At 40.4% G+C, this 22,202-nt stretch overlaps 1 protein-coding gene across 1 annotated transcript in view; it reads left to right on the top strand.

The window, feature by feature from the left end:
- The window catches only part of LRRC56 (leucine rich repeat containing 56), a 54,334-nt gene that overhangs the window by 6,118 nt on the left and 26,014 nt on the right, over window positions 1–22,202 (top strand). The window contains exons 2-3 of the mRNA XM_068399878.1: window positions 3,920–4,007; window positions 11,045–11,105. Of these exons, the coding sequence (XP_068255979.1) occupies window positions 3,920–4,007; window positions 11,045–11,105 (149 nt within the window). The remainder of the gene's footprint in view (window positions 1–3,919; window positions 4,008–11,044; window positions 11,106–22,202) is intronic.

Below are 22,202 nucleotides of genomic sequence, written 5' to 3'. Positions count from 1 at the left end.
TCTTGAACGTCATGTGCTAGAAAGATTTTGACGTTTGATTGTTCAGAAAACATCCTCCTTCTCTATCTAACCAATACCTGCCTCGCTGGGCGGTAGGTAGGTGGCAAGCAGAATCCTCTCTGGACACCAACAATCAGCCTGGAATTATAGTTAGTTTTTTCAAGGTATCTTTTTGATGTAAAATAACTCTGAGTATATCCAGCTCTTTGCCTAGAACAGATCCTTGGTCCCTTTTTGTCTGCTCTACATTGAGGCTGAGCAGCTGTAAACAGCCAAACAAATCCCTAGATGGCACAGCACCTTCATGTCTGTGAGCATTCCTGGGGCACAGGCAGAGAGACCTTCTGTCCTTGGCTGTCAAAACAGGCCTTTGAGCTGTGGGCAGGCAGTCATTACCTGAAGCCACAGTGGGACACCTCTGAATTAGGGCAGGAGCCTGTCCGAGACCTGGCATGGCCCTAGGAACAAAGAAATGCAGAGCGCCTTAGCGTCACTTCTACCTGCGTGGTGCCAGACATCTCTCTGTCCAAGCTGATGATCCCTTTGGTGTGTTTGGCCATGATTTTTTTTTTTCTTTTGCTACCCAATAGCAGCAAAATTCTTCCTAAATATCCCTTCTTTCAAATTTTGAAGAAGGTTCCTGTACTTTGAAATTAAACAATGTAAAAGGGAGATCCTGCTAAATATGTGTCATCTTTATTTTAAATGTTTCCATGTCCTTCCCTAAATCTCCCCCATTCCTGGTGCCAGAATTTTAGCTGTGACACATGAGACGTATCACACTTCCAGCTGCACCAGTATGCCAAGAAAGGTGTCTGGGGAGTAGGAGTGTCCTGACTATCTTCCACAGGAACTGTTCACCACATAACCTTCTCTTGAACTGCCGCCCTGGCCTTTTGCTTGCTAACTAGCTTGCAGTCAACACCTGGGGTCTCTGTGCTTCTAGTGCCTTTAAATGAGCTCATATCCTCAACCCAAGAGCATTTCTCATTTCCTTAATGCAGTATGATAGCTTTTGCATCCCATGACCAATCAGTTCCAAACTCTCCAAGCATCTCTTCAGCATCAGCAGATGGAAGGACAGCAATTTTCACAGAGACTCTTGGAAAAGCAGAACAGGGAAGTGGGAACCAAGAACACATGGAGTCTGTCGCATCTGGTTAGCACATGCTTCAAGGCAACTATCTATAGTTCAAAGAGCTGGTGGTGGCAGCCAATAACCCTTTCCAGCACTGGAGCCACAGCTTTGCCTGTTGCAATACAAAATATGGATGCACTAAGGAGCTCATCTCTCATTTCAGACAGGAGAAGTAGTACAAATGGTGGATCTGGAAGAGGAAAAGGAGAGCAAAGAAGCACACTGGTAATCCCTGGTATGAGGAAAAGGAATAGGGAACCCTAGAAGAGGAGAGAATATGCTGCTTTTATGCGTGGATTTTGAAAGAGGAGAACAAGGAGCAGAACTGTGAAAGGAGGCTGTCTAGAATACAGCAAGGGGAAGGACAGCGTGTGGGAAACTTGCAGACAGCAAAGGAGAAAGGCAAAAGCTCCTTCTGGTGCCAGGACCTTCTGCTACTCTACTGACAAAGTGTATGACCCTAAGCTTATAACTTGTTCTGAGACCTCTTCATATTCTGTCTTCTATTGATGCAGGCTCTTAAGACTATTTTGATGGGGAGGGGGGAGGTTTTTTTCAGAAGAAGCTTGCTTTAATGAAAATAAGCTTGTCTCCAAGTCCAGCAATCCGAGTGCATGGTTTTGTGCCAGGACATCAGCTAGCTCTTGTTTCTCACATACTCTTGTGCTATATGACAGATTGTCATCTACCGAAAAGGATTACTGCAAAATGTGTCTTGCAGTGGGGGATCTTGTGTTTACTTGGGGAGAGAAAGCAGTCTGTAGTTGGTAAGCTTGCATTCTTTGCAGGAGCAAAACCATTTTTGTGGTGGCTGCACCTGGGGATAGAAAGTAAGTTTCTGGATGCCATTGGGGACTCCCAATTTTTCACCTTAGTCCTTTGTTTCTCATACTATAGTGGGGAGGCAAGAAAGTCTAGAAGCTTTCTTAGGCTCAGCCTGTTTAAAATCACAGTTTAAAAAAAAAAGATGAAAAATAATTTTAAACACAATGTTGTAAAGACAATTCAAAAGCAGTTGAAGATTTTGGATAATTCTGTTTCTTAGGACTCCAAGTCAAGACCTCACAAAGGGAGCCAGTTTTTCAAGGAGGGATGCTCAGCCTTTTCAGGAAACCATGCCCTTTTAAACTGTCATCTCAGTTACGCTCGGACTATGTTTGGTCCTTTGTAAGAGGATGTGGAACCATCAGAGTAAATGAAGTTACAGTCACTTGTGCGCAATACAAATTTTACTTGATGAGCAGGAATGTCGCAACCACCGTTTTTCCCTGCAAAATGAACTGGATGTTCTTGTGGTTATTTTTTCTTCCCAAAATTCATAAACGGAGATGGTCCTATACATTCCTTTCTAATGAATAATTTCCCCCTTATTAAACAAACTAAAGAATGTTGTAACTTTTTAAGCGTAAGAAATCTTGTCTCCTGTATGTGGAGGTTGTTCAATGACTTCCTGCCTTCATCTTAAATAGAGGGGCAAAAGGCAGATGACAATACTTCTTTCAACCCATGCTGTTGATTGCATCATTGAGGAGGAGACACTGATGCCAGGGTCAGCCATTTCTTTGAAATGGACTTTTTTAGCCCCACATCCTGACTCTTTTGACACAGAATGGTGAAAATTTAGCAGTTGTATCACTGTGCATAGCATCAGCTCCTTCAGGCAATTATTGTGACACAAAAGCCTTGTTTCTCATCTCTCAAGGAGTGTTTCAGACCCCTCCATGAACCACTAACCCATCAGGAAGAAAGGATACAGTTCCCTCCTCGTCTGTTTTGTTGAATTCATGCATGGAAGGATCCACTAAGCACCCAAAGCTGATGCAAAGGAGGTGGTGAGACATGTAGCCTGGATGAGGGAAGATGGGGGGAGAGGAGCTGAGTTATAGCAAGAAGGAGGAGGGGATGAGAGCAGTGGTAATGTAAGATTGCTTCAGCTGCTTGTGAAATTGCAGCCTAGCATCTTAGGACTTCACAGCCTTGCTGTAGTTTTCACTGGCTGTCTTAGAGCTTCCCTCTCTCCTCTGCATATACCTTCTGCTTGTTTCTGTACTCCTGCTTACCTCTGCCAAGGCAAAATCTACATGTACGTATCAACACAGACTTTATGATGTTAGGAAAGATTCTGTGATAAGATAGGAAAGATCCTGCATTCACACACACACACACTTGGTTAATGCAGTGGTTGATCCTATTATTACTAAGATTTTGCAAAAATAATGGAAGATTTTGGAGGCTTCTATTTTCATTGCCTAGATCTTTTCAAAGAAATTCTTGTAATTAGTGTTGTCTTCTTTCAGAAAAGTGAGCTGCTTGAGCTAAAAGCATGTTTCCTTTTTGTGGTTTTGGGTTAAAAGTCTAAACAGTATGTTTTCTTGAGTTTTACTACCTAGTGCCTTTTTGATTACAGGTGACACTTAAGGGTAACACTTCCTATCTGCTGAGGATTAGTACAAGACTTATGCAAATCTTAAAGCATGGACGTACTGTTTAAATGAAGTTAATTGGCATGTAGGTCTGTTGTTGTTTGGCAGCTTGAATGTAACCCTCAGCCTTGACTGTTTAAGCAATGTAGAAGTAATGTGAGACTAGAATAATTCAGAGCTACGAAGAAGAAAGATCTTTGAATACTAAATTTATTTTAATGTGATCGCATGTCTAGCCATTTTGACCTGGAGTATACGTTGACAAGACACTGGATGAAAACCCTTCTATACCTTTTTGCTCCTGTGTCTTGTGGTCTGTTGCATGAGATTACACATATATCTCTGCTTATCTTTACAGAAAGTTTTGACAGGAGTAGATGATCTGCAGCAAGTGAAGGCTCTAGAAATGCAAGTAGATACAAGAGAGAACAGCTTGGGAAACTTTGGTAAGAAAACACTTTGTCTTCTGCTCACTGTCTCAAATTTTACTTTACCATTTCTTGAAGCAGGACTGGGAACTCGAAAAACAACAGCCAGGGTAAAGAACTGTCCTGGTCAAGAGCTCTTGAAACATGATCTCCCTGGTACCTCTCACTCCTTGATCTCTGTTTTCTTCTGTGAGGCTCCAAATAGGACTGAAAACTATGGCAGTGGGATGAGTGACATCACTTCTGTCTAAAGCCAATTAGTTTGAACAAATTCCTCTTGAATAATATGCCTCTAGGCACTAAATGAGCATTTACTGATTACCTTGCCCTCTAGAGTACTTGGCACTACTCTAGCGAAACAGTAGCCAAAGTTCAGTTTCTCTCCACTATAAGATTCCCCTGTTGTTGAGAAATCACTAGTGGTATGAGGCTGCTCATGCTGCCAGCAGCCTGTCTTTGTGTCCTGTGGTGCTGCATTGAGCAGTACTGGATGATGAGCTTAAGGAAGGTCTTATAGATACGTCATTTTGATGAGCCCCAAACAGCCCTAATGTTTGTGATTTGTTTCTGTGTGATCATCACTGCACCGAGGAAGTAAAGAAATACCAAAGGAATTCCCTCCATAGCAGAGTTAACACTGAGAATATGAAACCTTCCTTTTTTCTAGTACTAGCAGTCATTTTCTGTCGTGTCGATTCCCATCACAACCAAGTCCATCTTCTGCTATGTTGAAGCTGAGTAACTACTGCAGGGTAGTATTTTCTGTGCCAAAGGAGTCACGTCCCCAAAAAGGGGTGCTGGTATTTTCAGCCAAGCAGTTCATTTTCATGTGCAAGTGACTATAATGTAACAGCCAGTTAGCTTCAGTGGGTCTTTCGAGGTTGATTTGTCAAGAATGGTTAAGCAAGTACAGTGAAGGGGGCTTTTGTCTTTAATTGTATAACCTCTTTGTATTGGTTATTCTGTTTATTTCATAAATAGGTCTCTTTCTGATAGGGAATTGATAATTTAAGGTAAACCATGTCCATTTCTTTCAGAGATCATAATCTTTTTAGTCATGTTTCCTCCAGTTGATAAGAAAAACTCATTATGCCATTTCTACAATGCTCAAAAATGGTGCTGGCATTCCTATGACATTTTACATTAGCTGTGACAAGCTAGCAAAATGTTTCACCTTTTTCACTTCATACTTCCCTTTCCTTTCCATTACTGGAATAAATCCATTTCTTTCGGCTCCCTGTGGTTAGGCTTTTGCAACTTTTACAGAATATAGCGCACTATTCCCATGTTGCAAACAATTTCCATCTTGTTTATGTCCCACTGTTTGCACCAAGAGTTGGACCTTGAGGGCTATAAAGACCACAGCTACAGGTCCCCACTACTTTTGAGAATAACAGAGCATCAAGACCCTCCTGAATTCCCTTCTGTCTTTTTTTTTTAAGTGCATTTCTGAATTTCCTCCCTGTGAAAATCTCTTTGCAAATGTCAGCAGGTGGCTAGGCAGAAAGTTTGCCACTTAATGTTTCCAGTGATCATCAGTTCCTTGCAGTTTTTTTTCTCATGACAGCTGATTTTTAGGCGCATAGAGTGAGGCCTAAATTTTTAGGGGTATTGCAGGACAGTTTGCACCTTCAATGTGAATGGTGTAACCAAGACTGCTGTTGAAGGTGTCAGGCTTGCTCCTCGCTGCCTGCCCCTGAAACTATGTGCTGCTGATCTGGTCTCTAGTAACAGGGGTCTGGATAAATAGCCTGAGGGAAGGAGTAGGGTAAGAACCAGACCAGCTGGAATGACAAAAGTTCCAGTGTGACAGAAGAAAAAGCTTTTCCTCCATTTGAGCTCCAGTTGAGCAATAGGGGTATCCAGAGAGATTTGGAGTCTCCATCCTTGGAGGTTTTCAAGACCTGGCTGGGTGAAGCCCTGAGCACCCTGGTCTGATCTCACAGAAGACCTGGCTCTGAGCAGAAGGCTGGGCTCGAGGCCTCCAGCTGTCCACTCCAGCCTGGACCACTCTGCAATTTGATGTTTCTGTTTGCATTCCGAACCTGGCTAATTAACTTTCTTTATAGCCATATTAAATCACTTAACCTTGCTCTCACTGTATTCCTCAATTGCAGAAGGTGGGTAAGAGCACCTTTTTTCATCAAGGAATTATTTGTTTGGATGATCAGTTCACACTCAGTAAACAATATTGTTTTAACTGGTTTTATGGGTAAAGATAAAACAGGCTGTGCAAGCTCTTAAATGGCCAGGTGAAAGAGTTGCAGGTTATTAGACTGCACATAACTCTGGGTCACCTGGAACCTTGCAGGACTCGAATCCCAAATTTACACTGCAATTTCCACTTGAGAAACAGTGTTCTGAAATTCAGTGTTCACAGCCATACACAGACTGTAACAGAAGCACTGAGGGCCTACATCTCCTTTAGCAAGATTTCCAGAGTGATTTAAAACACGTTGCTTGAGTTTTTCGTATGAGTATTCCGCTTTGGGATGTGGTAAACTTTAAAGCGCCATCCTGCTAACCTTTCCTAGTTTGTCAGGTCAGCCTCTACAAATGGCGTGACATGGTGGGGAGGAACAGTTACATTTCTTAGGGACAGGGTGTGGGCTAAAACACGAAAAGACCGATATGAAAATATTTTCATGTGGTCAATTTTAAAATTAAGGAAAGACTTCATTCCAGAGCTTGAATCTTAGCGGGGCTCGGGGTAGTTATTGAAATCTCTGGCTGTTTGTTTTCAGTGCACCTTGCTAAGTGACAGGCAAAACACTGAACTGCCCTGGCAAGTCTTGTATTGAGTTTTGCACATCTTGGACTCGGCTTCTGTTCTCTTCAGCTGCATGTAGGCTTCAATTCATACTCAAACAGATGGACTATTTCCTTTTCATTAGCTTATCCCTTCGGTTTTGATTGCTGACAGATCTGGGACCTCATTCATGAATGGCTTGCAGAAATTCCTGTTGAAAGTAATGGTGGGATAGAGTCATTTAAGACACTACCTAGTTCTCTTACTTCTAAGTAATTTTAATAGCTACAAATCAAGTTACCCACAGTGCTGTTCGCTGTTACTTATTGAATTGTTGCCTGCTGGTGGCCAGGCTAAGTTGATTACGTGTCTGGAGACTGCCGCTTCCCTTGCACGCATTTTATCGAGGAAAAGCTCTGCTAAAGGTTCAGAAGTAGGCACACGTTGTTTTTCACATAGGATCATTGTCTCTCTTTCCCCTTGCTCTATTTGTCGGTATTTCTGATGCGAACCCGGGAGATATTTGTTGGCAGCCACCGTCACAGCAGCAGGTGCTTGCATGGTCAGGAAGCCAGCGTGGAGGTTGGAGACGTGAGTCCAACATGTGCGTCCCTGCCCACGCTGATCTTGGTTTAGCTGGTACTGACAAGCCTTGCTGAGAAGGTGCCACAGCACCTGCTGCAGCAGGGCTTGGGCAGGCTCTCCAGGAGTCACAAGTATGTACTGGGGCAGTGAGCTTATGTTAAACCCTGCACTGATGTGGTTTTTTATGAGATTCTCATTTCAGGTAGCTAGACCACAGCTAGCTTGGGTTTGCCTGCAAGTGCTGCGGTCTTATCTCCAGTTGCGTTGCCCAATTCACACCAGAAATGTACAAAACATGCACATTTAGAACATGCATGGAAATAACATCAAGATGATGTATCCTACTTGATTAAACACAGCTTAAGTGAATTAAACAGCCTGTTAAATTTATGTATCAGTTTGCTCTTGCTGTGTTCACATGCCTGTTTTGTACTGTGGGATCAACAAAACACATAGGTTGCCTGACGCCAACACAAGTATTTGTCAGTAATTTCTTTTGTGTATGTTTTTCACTAGTCCATATTCCAGAAGACATAAGAAGTCAAACCACGATGATTTTCTGTTAACAACAGAAAAACAAGATATATGATGCTACCTAAAGAATACATCATAATGTAAACGAATGTTATAAATGAAGTGTTGTAGCTTGTAGAATATAATAAAACCAGCATCTTGCCTATTTTCTCCTTACTCCTAGTCAGTTATCTAAATGTCACCTGCTGTAATAAGGAAGCTCAGAAAGACATCTGCATTGCTACCCTGCTTGTGAAGTGCAGCACTTAAGGCAATGTTGTTGAGTATGCATGTATCGCTTTTATTTGCCTACCTTACACTTTGATTTCTTTCTGCTCTTCATTTAGTTTTGTTCCACTGGGATAGTACAATAGAATAGTTTAACACTAGCACATTGTTGGTGGTTAGTAATTTCAGACCCATATAACAAAAAGGGTATTTAGTGCAAGGGAATTGTAGACAGAGGAGATAACATTGCTCACCATTCTGAATTCTCAGCCTTGTACTGTGATCATCAGCATTTTTCTGGACCATTCTTGTTTTTAAAAATGAAAATTACACAGTATGAAGGCAGTTTCAGTATGAGGAATATATTGTTTGTACTTTTAAAGTTAATATTAGCAGTTAATATTGTTGATATTTTAGAGTATTGTTATGTTAATATAAGAATAAATTGCGTTCTTGCTCTCAGGAAAGGTGCCATGAGGGTTAAAATTAAGAAAATTAGAAGTACACTGTTCCATTTTGATAGATCTCTTATTTTATCATCTTCATTTTACAATTTTCTCTTCTTAACTTAATCTTCCAATCTCTATATATAAGGAATTGGGATTATAAAAACCAGCAAAATCAAATGGATAATGAATTCTTAGCACCAAAGAACAATTACATATTGAATATAAAACTCAAAGGAGGGAAGAAACTGTAGAATTGGAGAAATATATTGCAAAAATCTTGTTGGCAGAATTTTGTACCGCTGCACATAGTATACTTTTATTTCAGTCTAGTAAACAGCACATTAGAGCTTAACACTCTACAAGTTCCCAGGGCTAGATTGTGCCCAAATACAATAAAATGTCTGAAGTGAAGGATCGGGTTACAATAATGAAATAACCAGATGTGAAAATTGTATCGTCAGCCTGTCACTCTGCCTCTGAATCCTTTAATAGCTGGGTTTTTGCCTGAACCAACCCTAAATGCATTCAGTGGAAAGCTCGCTCTTGAGCCAGTCTCTCCATTTCTCTTGAGCTAGTCTTCTTAACTCCTCCTTCATTCAAATCTTCTGCTTAATACTAGTTTTTAAAACCCATTTGCTTTGTAATGCTTTGCAGTAGCCTTTGCTTGGTGACCCTTTAACCCCTCTAGTTGAATCCGTGGCAAGGGTATTACCTGCTGCTGTGATGGGACTGGAGAGGCTACTGCATCCTTCTTGTTCTTTCCTTTAACACTTTGGGGGAAGTAATTTCATCTCTCTGTGCTTCAGGTTTCTTATCAGAAACATGATAACAATCTTTTTTAATCTAGATTTTTATTTTTTTCTGTGGGGGTTTTCTTAGTGCATGGATTATATCTGAGGAAGTCTTTGCTCAGTAGCTAGTATGACTGCTGTGAATAATTCACAGAGATCCTAGTATCTCCTCTGTCAGGACTCCAACTTATTTTGTTGCCATACTTTATAAAACTTGTTTGATATGAAGAAGTATGCCCTGCAGGATGAGGATGGTGTGTTATAATTTGTACTACAATTTTTATGGATTATGCAAAATGATTAAAAAATAAGGCTAAAAAATTATACACTGTGTTTTGAATCTTGAATATTTTCTAAAGAGCTTTGCAAAGACATGAAGTTACATATTTGCAGTATAGCCTGAAGATCAGTATATGGATTATGATCACTCCCGAATAGTATTGGATATAGATAATGCTTCTACAAAAACATGATTTATTAAAATGTTTTTGCCATAAATGCTCTTGTTCCGTTTGGGGAAATGGGATGAACAACATGACCTCCTTTGTGTGCTTATGAGATCCCGCTCCCTTTTTCTTGTCTTTTTTTTTAAATTTCTTTTTTGTTTGTTTTTTCTTTTGATCCTTTGCAAAGAGCTGGAATGATGTCCTTCTGGACAGTGCTAAATCTCCCTTGCCAGAGAGAGGTTACTCAGAGGACTCATAAAAATATTTGCTGAGAACAGATTTTAATGTTTTAGCAATGATCCAGTTTGTCTAAAATTGGTATTACCTCTACATGGTTGCATGTTATACTGGAGGATGCTCACCACCCATGGGTAAACTCTGCTAACGGGAATGGGTAAAAGTTTGCTGTTGTCAATAGCAAATGTTTCCTGGGACTTGAGCTTGTATCCAAATTATTCTGTAGCCTGGAGGGATTTGGTCTATGATTTTGGTTCAGAGATACCTGTAGAAGCAATCAAAAAGGCAAATGTCTCTTGGGAATAGAAAAAAGCATTAATCAAAGTAGTAACAACAGAATACTGAGGTTTTCCTCAGTTCCATTTTACAATATGGAACTTGTACAATTGAATAGTAAACAATGGGTCACATCCAGAAAACTAAAAGGAGAAGGCAATGCTTAGCAAAATGTAAGTGGCATTTTGGGGACCTCTGAACTATAAAAGATGATCTTGTGACATGGGAAATAATGCTTTTGTTGTTTGACTCAACATTACATTTTAAAGAAGTGTAAACTTAGCTGTGTATCCAATAAATCCATCACTACTTGCCATTAAATAGGTAGAAAAAGATTTTTAGGGAGAGAAGCAAGAGCATTGTGTAGAAATCGGAGGTCATGGAATGCTGTATTCTAAAGCATCCCTTACCTCTTCAGAGTATCACTCAGTTAATAGTCAATAAGGGTTGGGAATCAGACCAAAGAAAACAGTCACCCATCAAGCCAGTTTCTGTTATTGTCTGTCTGGAAAGGTGCTCTATCAGAATTGTCAGAGAGGAGTTCCAAAAATTATAATTGTGTAGTCATGCAGAAAATACGTATATGTTGCAAAAATGCAAAGGGTGAAATATTTTTTGAGTGAAATAATCTCATTAATTTTCTTAGAAGAGATCCAGAACAGATCTGGCAGAAACAGGTAAGCAAAGCATGTAAAACTAGATACTTCAGTTTATAATTGTCAGAAGGTTCCTTTATTCTACTCCGAGGTCTGCAAAGTGATTCTTTATTCTGTTCCCGTAGGTGCCTATCTACCTAATCTGAGAGAACTGAAGTTGAACAATAGCTTGCTTGTGTCTGTGAGGTAAGAAATGAATGATAACTGAAATAAGCATAAAGAATAACACCCCTCAATTTTATTTAAGTGATAAAATCTTCATTTCTGCTGCTTTCATTTCTTCCATTTCCCCATGCCATGATAATGGATTAGGTCATGAATATATGCTCTGCAACCACATAATTTTAAGGACGGGACCTGAGCTGGAATAATCAGTGTAGCTGCGATGATGCCAATGAATTATCCTCAGTCTGCCACTAGGGAAGTTCCTACCATGCTGAAGTCCATGAAAATTTGTTGCACATTTGAAAGGAGCTAGAAATTCACCTCTTATCTATGTCTAGGCGCTTGGGTTTCAGAGTGTTTCACCCTTTGGGCTTTTATTGTGCACAGTAGCCTGTTCTATACGGGTCAGACCAGTTCCTCAGCTGATGAAAATCGCTTTGGCTTTATTGAAGTCAGTGAAGTTGGGTTTATGAGAGCTGCTATGAAGACTGCGTATCCCTGGCTTGCTGAGCTCTGCAAAAGCGTCACACGTTTTCTCCCAGAGAACTGGGGATTTGGCAGGTTGGGAAGGTAGAAGTGAAAATCATCACAATGAGGAGGCAGAGCTGTCTCCTCTCTCCTGTGCTGATATCTGTATTACCCTTGGTAATTAATGCATAATGGAAAAGTACAGTTCATACCAGTAAAAGGCTGTGTAAAAGGCCATCTTTATGTTAAACAGGACTGCTCTCTGGCTTTGTGTGGCTATCTGCTGAAGTTGTGGGGGGGAAAAATAGTGATTTTGCTAATTCTTGTTAAAGAGAACGTGTTCCCTGACGGGAAATGACAATACATTCATCTCTGTCCCATGCATTGTCACTGAAGTAGCTAGCGAACTTCAGTTGTCACACTTTGATCTTATTTTCCCTTGTCCTGGTGATGAGATGAAGTATTTGTAGTCTAAATTTTTTTTTCCACCCTCTAGTCCATAACATGGAAAAATGGTGGTTCTACATTGCTGCAATTTACTTTAGTGGCAACCAACCACTGTTATAAGCATGAAATTGCTCCATTATTGCAATGGAGGAGTAAGTAGTGGGTGAAAAAAATTATATTTTTGATAATCAAAAGACATTTTATTATATTAAAAAGAAAAAAAATTTAAAAGTTTTTTCGTTTGGTCAAAAATCCATGTTCTCTTAAAATGTTTTGGAAATGGAAAATGTTTTGACCAATTCTGTTGGTATTGAATGCAGGATGCAGTTCAGGAAAACTAAACTGTTTAGTTAATTTGACTTACGGCTTTAGTAGCATTTTGCACATCCCTTTGTATTCTGAGACTCTAACTTCTGTCATGAAAATTCTGGCAAACCATTTTCTGTGACCTGACATCTTTGTGGTCCTTGACGCAGCTAACATTTGGTCTCAAGCTGAGCTTGGATTTGATCAACTATAATGTAAATATATTTTGGCTTGGATATCAAGTCTAATATCGTGACGCTTCCCATGTACAGAAAACCCAGGAGAAGCTACTCACTTCTCCTTTAAATAAGCGTTCTTTCTTTGTGCCAGTTAAACGCAGTTGTCAAGGAACAGGTAAAGGAAGAAGACGACTCTGTTAGCTCTCCCAGACCAGAACTCGGTCAGTATAGTACAGCAGTAGCTTTCCTTTATTAATTCCTATCTTTGACAATCTGTCATTGATAAACACAGATCACTTAAGGGCACAACCCATGCAAGCACAGCCTGGGTACTTGAACTTTATTTTTGGATGTCTGCATCTTGTCAATTTAATGCCCATTAAAGCAACATTGTTGTCACGCAGTAGTGATGTCTGCTGTGGCTAATGTAACATAGCTGCTTCCATTCTGGCAGGCTGTTGCCATTTACTCAAAAATGTTTAGAAATCTTATTACTGAATTAAACTTGTTGATGTTTGAATTCTGTCCAAAAAGTTATTATTTTATTGTATTCAACCAAACCCTTGAGACTGAGGTTTTTGAGGATGATAGAAAAAAATGTTCTTCCTTCTCACTAAAAGTAATTCCCACAGAGTTTCTCAGCTGTAAGGTCAGAATCACTGTGGTTGTAATTTGAAAATGGGCAGAGATAACAGGAAATGTCTCCTAAGGACAGACTGGAAGATTGGTTTGTTTACTGAAAAGAAGGTAAGGACAGAAAAGCAGGCAAGAGAGAGGGGGTGTTTCATACATACTTGGGATGTTAAAAGATGATATTCATTTCATGTATATTATATGAAAACAAAAGTATGGTGAATCATTATGAACAAAAGACTGTCAGCGTGTATGCATGAGTTGGTCATAAGATGGGAAACTTGCTTATTGTCACTTTATTTTTGTTTCGTTCTGTCTTGCAGAGTAGAATTTTCTAATTATTTTAGGATGAAATGGAACTAAAACATCTTTTTTCAGTTTGAAAATGGAGGACGAATTCTCTGGGTAGTAAACTGCATATAGGAAGATGTCAAAATAAAGATTTATGATCCTGACTTTAGTTACTGAGTTTTTTTGAAACGTTTACTCCTGTCAGCCCACATAGGAACTTAAGTCGTGAGGATGCTGAGTGTGCGTTGCCATTTGCCATTTGATAGAAATCAAAGGAGGGATGTTCTGGCAGTGAGGAATCAAGGTACTCGTGTATTACAATTTTCTGTGGGAGAGCAAGGCTTTCTAGGTCTGTGAGTTTGGATATTGGCTTTTCCTGGTAGTTCCTGAAGGAGTTCTGATTCCTTTGATGGGGAAAGGGGTTGAGCTACTTTAGCTGTAAATTCATGGTCCCTCCCCAACCTTCCTAAAGCTTGCATTACTTTTGAATACTGGAAACTTTGAAAGGCTATATATAAGTGCAGGACATCACTATATCTATTTAATTTAATCCACAAGGAAAATATATCCAGGTTTATTTGCAGATAATCCATCTTGGTGGTTGAAAGTTAATTTTTTTTTTGGCTGTTTCTGGGTTTTAGTTTTCTACTGGCCCTTTGCTAAAGCGGAATGGCTCTGGAAAATCCAGTGTACTGTGGAAAGAAATAAGTTCAAATTGTTGTTAATTTCCTAAATTGCACTAATTTTATGAGGTCCTTGTTTGGTGACCTTTGCCCATCTGCTAGCAGCTAAGAAATTCTAGATTTATGAACTGATAATTGAGCATGAAACATGGAGCCTATTCTGAAGAGCGCCTGTTAAAAACTGCCTTCTTTTTTTTTGTGATGACACACAGTCCTTGTCTTTGTAATGTTTCCAGTAAAAGAACTATATTTCAAGGCCAATATATTACTACTTCTGCTTTGGCATGTATTTTTTATCAGATTGCTTTTATTCTTAATTCAGGGATGAATGAAAAGATCTGTTTAAAAATGTTAGATTAGATAGATATCTTTATGAAAGGGCTTTTAAATCAGATAGGGGAATCTCAGGAACTGGTTCCCATAAGTTTACAGCAGAAGCTGTTTCACCAGCTGAAGTTCATTTCCTCCCATTCAGCCCTACATATTGTAGCCAGCAGAAGACTGGTCTGCTCCCAGGGCTACTTGAGCAACTGCTTGTAAGAGAGAGAGGTTATTATATTTTAAGTGAGATGAAATGCAGAGACTGCAGAATGTGGTGACAAAAGTATGAGGGATATAGGGGTCAGTACTGGGTCCAGTCTTGTTCAACTTATTCATCAATGACCTGGATGAAGGGACAGAGTGTACCCTCAGCAAGTTTGCTGATGACACAAAACTGGGAGGAGTGTCCGATACACCAGAAGGCTGCACTGCCATTCAGTGAGACGTGGACAAGGCTAGAGGGTTGGGCAGAGAGGAACCTCTTGAAGTTCAACAAAGACAAGTGTGGGGTCCTGCAGCTAGGGAGGAATAACCCCATGCACCAGTACAGGTTGGGGGCTGACCTGCTGGAAAGCAGCTCTGCGGAGAAGGACCTGGGAGTTCTGGTGGGCAAGTTCACCATGAGCCAGCAGTGTGCCCTTGTGGCCAAGAAGGCCAATGGTATCCTGGGGTGCATTAGGCAGACTGTGGCCAGCAGGTTGAGGGAGGTTATCCTCCCCCTCTACACTGCCCTGGTGAGGCTGCACCTGGAGTACTGTGTGCAGTTCTGGGCCCCCAGTTCAAGAAAGACAAGCTGGGTCTGTTTATCCTGGAGAAGACTGAGGGGGGATCTTATCAATGCTTACAAATGCCTTAGAGGTGGGTGTCAGGAGGATGGGGCCAGACTATTCTCAGTGGTGCCCAGCAACAGGACAAGGGGCAACGGGCACAAACTGAAACATGGGAAGTTCCACCTCAGTACGAGGAAAAACTTCTTTACTTTGAGGGTGACAGAGCACTGGAACAGGCTGCCCAGGGAGGTTGTGGAGTCTTCTTCTCAGGAGATATTCAAAACCTGCCTGGATGTGATCCTGTGCAACGTGCTCTAGGGGAACCTGCTTTGGCAGGGGGTTGGACTAGATGATCTCCAGAGGTCCCTTCCGACCTCAACCATTCTGTGATTCTGTGAAAGGAAAGCAGATTTCCTTCATCCAGACAGAGTTAACATTTCTTTGCTTCAGGCTGCATTGCATGCAGTTCTCCAATTGCTCTTGCCTTATTGCAGAAGAGTCCCCCAGAACAAGAGGACAGTAATCCTGGTCCATTTGGGTCAGTAAAGTCATCATGGGAGAGTGGAAGAGACAGCTGTCCTGAAGGTTCAAACGAGCAATGTGCAGAGTGTATTCAAATTACACAATTCTCATGCTTTTATCAGTCTTAGGATAGATTATTTTAAATTTTTTTTTCTTTTTTTTAACACTAGCTCCTGGGGACAAGACTGGCTACACAGGAGTCTCTGTCTTTACTTTTTGAAAAGTTTCAAGCCCTCTTAACTGTGCAAAAAAAAAACAAACCTGAAAATGTGAGACAAATGATTTGAGTAAGGATTTTTCTGATAATTTCATGACTTTAAGAAACCAGAGCCAAACTAATTCTTTCTTAATTGAGGGCAAGAGCTTTAAACCAATGTTTAAAAATATTTTTGAGAGCTGAATCAGGATCTTTAGGAATTTGAACTTAGCAATATTACTCTTTGGTACTTATCCAACAAAGAGTTTAAGCAAATGCTCACCTCTTAAAGTCACAAGAAGTTTCACTTCAGTGGAACTGCTCGCAAGCTGAAAATTGAACGTTAGTCCAAGGGCTTTGCTGGATCTGGACCAAGTTATACCATCTTGTATCAGACTGAGCCATGACACTGATCAGCCCCAAATTTAATGTATTGATGATAGTGTGTGTCTAGGCACCCACTATTTGCTGGATTGTTTTATCTCAAACAGAAGAGATTTAGGGGCATCCTTCACCTAAATTTGTTTTTTCCTTGTCATTTTTACCTATTCCTTTCCTTGCTCTTTTTTTTTCTCCAGGTTGCTTTTTCTTCTGCCTGTCCTTTCTAATGTTTCACAATTACTGGATTACTATGTCTTATGCATGTGACATAGGTACAATGCGTAAATGCAACAAGTTTTGTGCAACAAGGATCAGCGTTGCTTTTAGGATAGATAAAATCCCAAAATATTTTATAAAATCAACTCAGTTCCTTAGTTTGCATTAAAGATGCAAATGTTTGTCAACAGTTGTTTTATTTGTATTACAGTAGTTGCTTATAGTGTTTAATGAGGGATCAGGGTGCTCTTGCTCTAGGTTGTACTTACACATGCAGTCAGAGAACCACTGCTTTGATTTGGTCTGGATGAATCTCTTCATGTCCATATTTCAGTGCCCAGAGCATCACTGTTTGCTTTGACGTTTGCCTTTCTTGGTGGGGAAAGCATTTAATTTCAGATGCAAGCTCATTTCTTTAGGAAGTGTTTCTGTTGTTTCTTTTGTGTAGCCAGCCTCAAAGTCCTTTAGCAGTTAAGGTTGCTATGAAATCTATCTTAAGAACAAGTTCTTTGAGGACTTTGGGTGCTTGCCAGAAGCTAGGAAAGCATTTGAGTTGAATCTTAATCTCTATATTAATGAGTCTTCTCTGTATTAATGCCTGCGGATCCCTGAGAATATTACAAACCCTGGCAAAATTGCTGTGACCTCAGGTTTTATTTAGCATTGACAGTTTTAAGGACATTCATATTATTGATAAAAAGTAATGATTTTGGGACAGAAATAGAGCTACTTTTCGTTGAGTGGATTATTTTTAGTAAAGCACAATCAGTCTGTCTGCATTAGGCCCTAGGGAAATCTGATTGCTTTGACCATTTATCACTTCTGGGTAGACCTCTGCGAGATGACTAGCTCTCCTTTGACTAGGAAGGTAATGTAATGCTTCTGTCTTTTCTTGGTTTAACTTCACCAGGTCAGGTGCCCAAAGTAGAGAGTATGAATGTCTTTATGACCTTAGATATCAGAGAGTCTGACTGACTGATTCACCAGCAAGGGAAGCTGAGCTTGTTTTCTGTACAAATGCATCATTGCGGTTCCGGAGCTCAGGCTCCATTCTGCAGCAGGCACAGAGGACATCAAAACAAGTTTGCGGCCTTGCAGCATCTTTCCATGGTTCTTGCCTTCAGCACTACGTTTTAAGAAGCCTTCCCTAGCTGAAGCTCCCCTGCCACCTATTTTGGGCTGTCAGATACAGAGCGTATCTGTAAGGAACAGGGTTGTGAGGCAGCTCCTACCGTTGCAGCTCCAAGTTTAAAACTCTTCTGGTCATGACAGGGTCAGTGGGGAGGGTCTAGTGCATTCATCTAATCTTAGAGCAGAGAGAATCTGCTCTCATTGTCACCTGAGCAGTTCCACGGAGGTAGGTTTCTTCCCCCAGGGGCACCGGTATCACGTTTCTATTTTGTGATCCAAGCTGCGGTACAATACAGGGCCTGAAAACAACAACACTCTTTGCAGCATGAATGTGGCTAGTGAAATAGCAAAGTAAATAAATAATAGATAATGCGTGCAGCAAGTCTGCCGGTAAACACCTGCAAGGTAAGGTAAGCAAGCCCATCATTTAATGAATAATTATGCCCCTTCTCTGCCCACGATCTGAACAGACACACCACTTTTTGAGTATATTTGGTAAAAAGTGGCCTTTCCTTTCAGGATATTGTCTCGTGCTGTGCACCCATCCGAGATGAGAGTTCAGCTTCTCTTTACTGCTGCCTCAGCCACTACCTTGCTAATGTAGCTCTGTTGAATATTTGAGCAGTAAATACCTCTGCTGGAGCCTGGGCTTGTTGACCTGAAGCCCTCAAACCTTTTCTGTGTACAGTTTTCTCTGGGGTCCAGCTTCATGTGGTGTTGTCCGGCCAGGAGATGTGGCTCATCATGAAGTGAGCACTCCCTGAGCTGTGGATGTGCTGACGGTATGGTGTGTTCCAGGGGGTCAGGGGACTAAAGGGGAGATGGTGGGCACTTCTCAGCTTTTCCCTTCCTGTGAGAAGATCTGAGGATAGAGGCATCCTGCCTTCCTTCTCTGGTGTTTGAGGGTAGACTGTTTGGTCCCATGGGAAGAATCTTGCCCTTACTCTTTTAAGGTCAGCGAGCAGAAACAAGTGCATGCATCTGTGCCTGCAAAAGCCACATCTCTGGCTCTCACCCTCTGTACACCATTTCTCCTTTCCTTTCCTTCACCAACAAAACACATCATAGATAAAAGCTTTTGTCATTTCCAAAGGGAACCTCTGAAGTTTTGTATTAGTCATTGTTTTGGTCTTACAAATACTGTTTGTTTACAGGTAGTAATTACTTAAGATGCACCAATTGCTTTTAGTGAATGAGGGGTCCACAAGCTCACCTGATTCCTGTCTCTGGGATTACAGAGGCAGCTTTACTCTTTGAACCAACTAGACATAGCAATGGCAATGACTAGAGCCTCTGTGGCTGACTAGGCTTTGGCTAGACTAGGCTGTGGCAAGACTATCCTTTGTGGCTGAGCCACGGGAGCAGGACTTCAAAAGTATGACTCAGTTCCTGGGTTAGCTGTTGTTTCTACAGGATCCTGTGTTAGCTGTAAAAATTTGCCCTATTTTCAGTCTCAGTTGTTTACTTTATATATTACCCCGGGGCAGACAGAGTCTTTTGAATGAGTCATGTACAAGGCTTTGCCTAATGGGATCATGATCTCACTTACATGCTCTGCATGGCTACTATCATATGATAAATAAAAACGTTGGTAATAACTAGCTGATTTCTGCCAGCGAGTAAGTACTCACATGCCTGGCTATTAGGGTTTGCAGCTGCTCTGTTTCAGCTGTCAATGTCAGGGATCACTTATGAAAATTTACACCTAAATATTCATTTTAGTCAGTGATGAGAAAGAATGGTTATAATTGTAATCTGAGAAAACCCAAAGAACTGGGTTGGGAAGCAGCAGTATCCAGCTGTGGAAGGGTTGTCTTCATGGAAATAGCTAGGAAAATAATCTTAGCATTACTTTAATGGGTTTGTAGGTTGTTTTGATTCTCTTCTACAAGAGAGTTGCTTGTCTGCAGCTTATTTGGTTGTTTTATTCAAAATAATTATATTCAGTGGGAAATTATGTTCTTGGAATGCAACATAAGTGCTGATTTTAAAAAAGGAGGGAATCAGGTTGAGGGGGAAATTAAACTATGTGGTTGTATTCATCAGTTGGTAACTGCCAATCAATATGAATAAGCAATGAAGAAATAAGTAGAATTTCAGTGTATGATCAGTTTTTGTAATCTAATTTCTGTAAGATATTCTCCACGCAGGAGTTGATTTAGTTTTTCTTATTTTCTGTGGACACATTACTGCACACAAAGCACCTGTTGCTATTTTTCCCCTAAAATGCATGCACACTTCTTTTTCTCTAGATTTATTTCTGATTTGCTGTTTGGCAAAGTTTTATCCTTCTGTCCTGAGATCTTGACAGAGAGCATCAGGTCTCCCGGGGTGGATCAATACCTGCAAAAAGTAATACAGAAATGCCTTCGTGTTTTAGGAGATGAAGTTTGTGATTCCATCAGCAGGTATAATGCGTTCACATTCTTCACCCTTTGCCTTAAGCTACTCTGTATCCTTTTCTCGTGGAGGTGAGAACCTGAACACGAAGGTCTGGTAATGAAAGCTACCACCCACTTTTGATAACAGAAGTATTATGAAGGATTACGTGTTTGGAAAAACCATTTGTGGCATCTCCTGGTTTGAACTTCGTCAGCCTTACAGTCCTACCACTCCACTTTCTACTGCTTCATCTCACCATAGGCAAGAACTTGAAGTTCGGTTTACTCTGCTTATTGTTGTTTAGTTTATCTTGCCCTTGTTTATAATTATAATAATTATCCCCATTAAGATCCCACAGACTTTTTTTTTTTAAGTTCTTGCTCTCAGCATCCCAAAGTAAACCAAGTTTTAAAATGTAACATTTGTTCAATAAGAACTTCTTAAATTAAAGAAAAAGAAAGTTTTATTGCCACATGTTAAATTTTGACTCTAGAAATAGTAAGAATCAATTCCATAAATTTTATCCTTTATAAAATAAACATATTAAAATATGGTTGCAAAATCATACTGGCAGATTTTTAAAATATTTGAAAATGTGCTTATTTTTATAATGAGTCTTGTTTTGTCACTCTCACATGTTTAAAAAATACAGGCACCGTTGTCGAAAGGACCTTCTATCAAGTTCATCTATGTGAATAAGCAAATTCTGTATATTTTGAGTATTTGCTCTAATCTGCAATATGCAATGCTTCTTCCCACTACTTTGAGGTAAAAGTGCAGTTATTTTCTGAGTGGATTGCGGGTTTTTGTTTTCAAGAATCTCATTATTTTTTATTAAATAGTTTAGGTTAACTGGTATTTACTTTTAAGCTCACAAAGCATTATAATTAGTGGGAGTCATCTCTCTCTACCTTATACAGTCATTAATATTAAATACCACTCATAGCCATCTTCACTGAGGTTTTTGTCCTTTTTGCATTCCCAAGCTAACTTAATGGTGCAGAAGAAATGTTAGTCTCAACACAGTTTGAAAGAAAACTATCTATGTCTGTGTCCTGTGAAATATAGTTATTTCATTTCCTACCATCTGTACTTAACAGTGATACCAGATTGTTTGTACAATGTATTTGAGTTAGCTTATGTAAAAATTGATAGGTGTGTCAATTTGGTAACCTTTGTTTTCACTGGAAAGATAGAGAGAGCCACTAAAATTCATGGTGTGATTGTCCACTTTTGAATGATGTGGCAGGTAGCGGGTTACACAGCTCTTCTGCAGCTGTTTTGGAGAATATTTTCCTTACTTCACAGCCAAAAGCCAGCCAGCTGAAGTTAATAGAGTTGTTTTTCTCAAGATCAGTATAGATCATAACCAACGAAGGATTTTATCCCAACTCATGAACTAGTTGGAAGTCTACATGGTATGAGTTTCCCTTGCACAAAGACTGTGTACCATTTTGGTGAGACTGTTGGTAGTCTGTAAAGGAACCATTACAATTAGTTGTTCCTGCACAGGAACCATTGCAAATTAGTCTATAAAGGAACTGTTATTTGCGGGTAGCAACTACCGTTGCCTCCAAAGCTAGGTCAAGATTGGTGGGAGAATGTTGTGTGGGATCCTCTGAAATTGCTTATGCAGGCCTTTTGAGACTTGTGTTGGCAGGAGGGCTCTGGGGAGCTAGAGCAATTAGTCTGCTCACAAGTGATGAAGTCTCTCCATTGATCAGCGGAGCTGATCAGTGCCATCTCTGACAGCTGAGAGCCCGTGTGAGGGTTTGCACTTCTGCCACAAGGCTCATCTCCATAACTTGAGGACACATTACAACATCTACTGCTAGATCCCCCTGGAGTGGGAATTCATTGAAAGAAGTCAAGGATGAGGTGTGGAATTTGCTATAAATCCAACTAGCGCACCTGCACCAGATTTGGGATGTCTATTTGTATACTGTGAAATAAATGCTGAACTTCTGTCTTGTAGTAACACCGTCAATGTGGAAATCTATCAGGTCTCATCTGCCTCAGTAGTCAGGTTGATGGGCTTTGAGGTTCTCTCAAGCTTCTTTTCTGCATCTTGTTTTCCTGTTGTAGAACATCTGGAGGCCAGTATAAGCAGAGAAAGTCTCCCTTGAAACTATCATTTAAGGAAAAAATCTTGACTTGGGAGACAGGGAGACAAGTCTATCATGCCAAATCTG

Source organism: Nyctibius grandis, chromosome 4 (assembly GCF_013368605.1).
Source record: "Nyctibius grandis isolate bNycGra1 chromosome 4, bNycGra1.pri, whole genome shotgun sequence".
NCBI classification, from domain to species: Eukaryota; Metazoa; Chordata; class Aves; order Nyctibiiformes; family Nyctibiidae; genus Nyctibius; species Nyctibius grandis.
The sequence above is the reverse complement of the archived record's forward strand: the minus strand, read 5'-3'. Positions and strand labels throughout refer to the sequence as shown.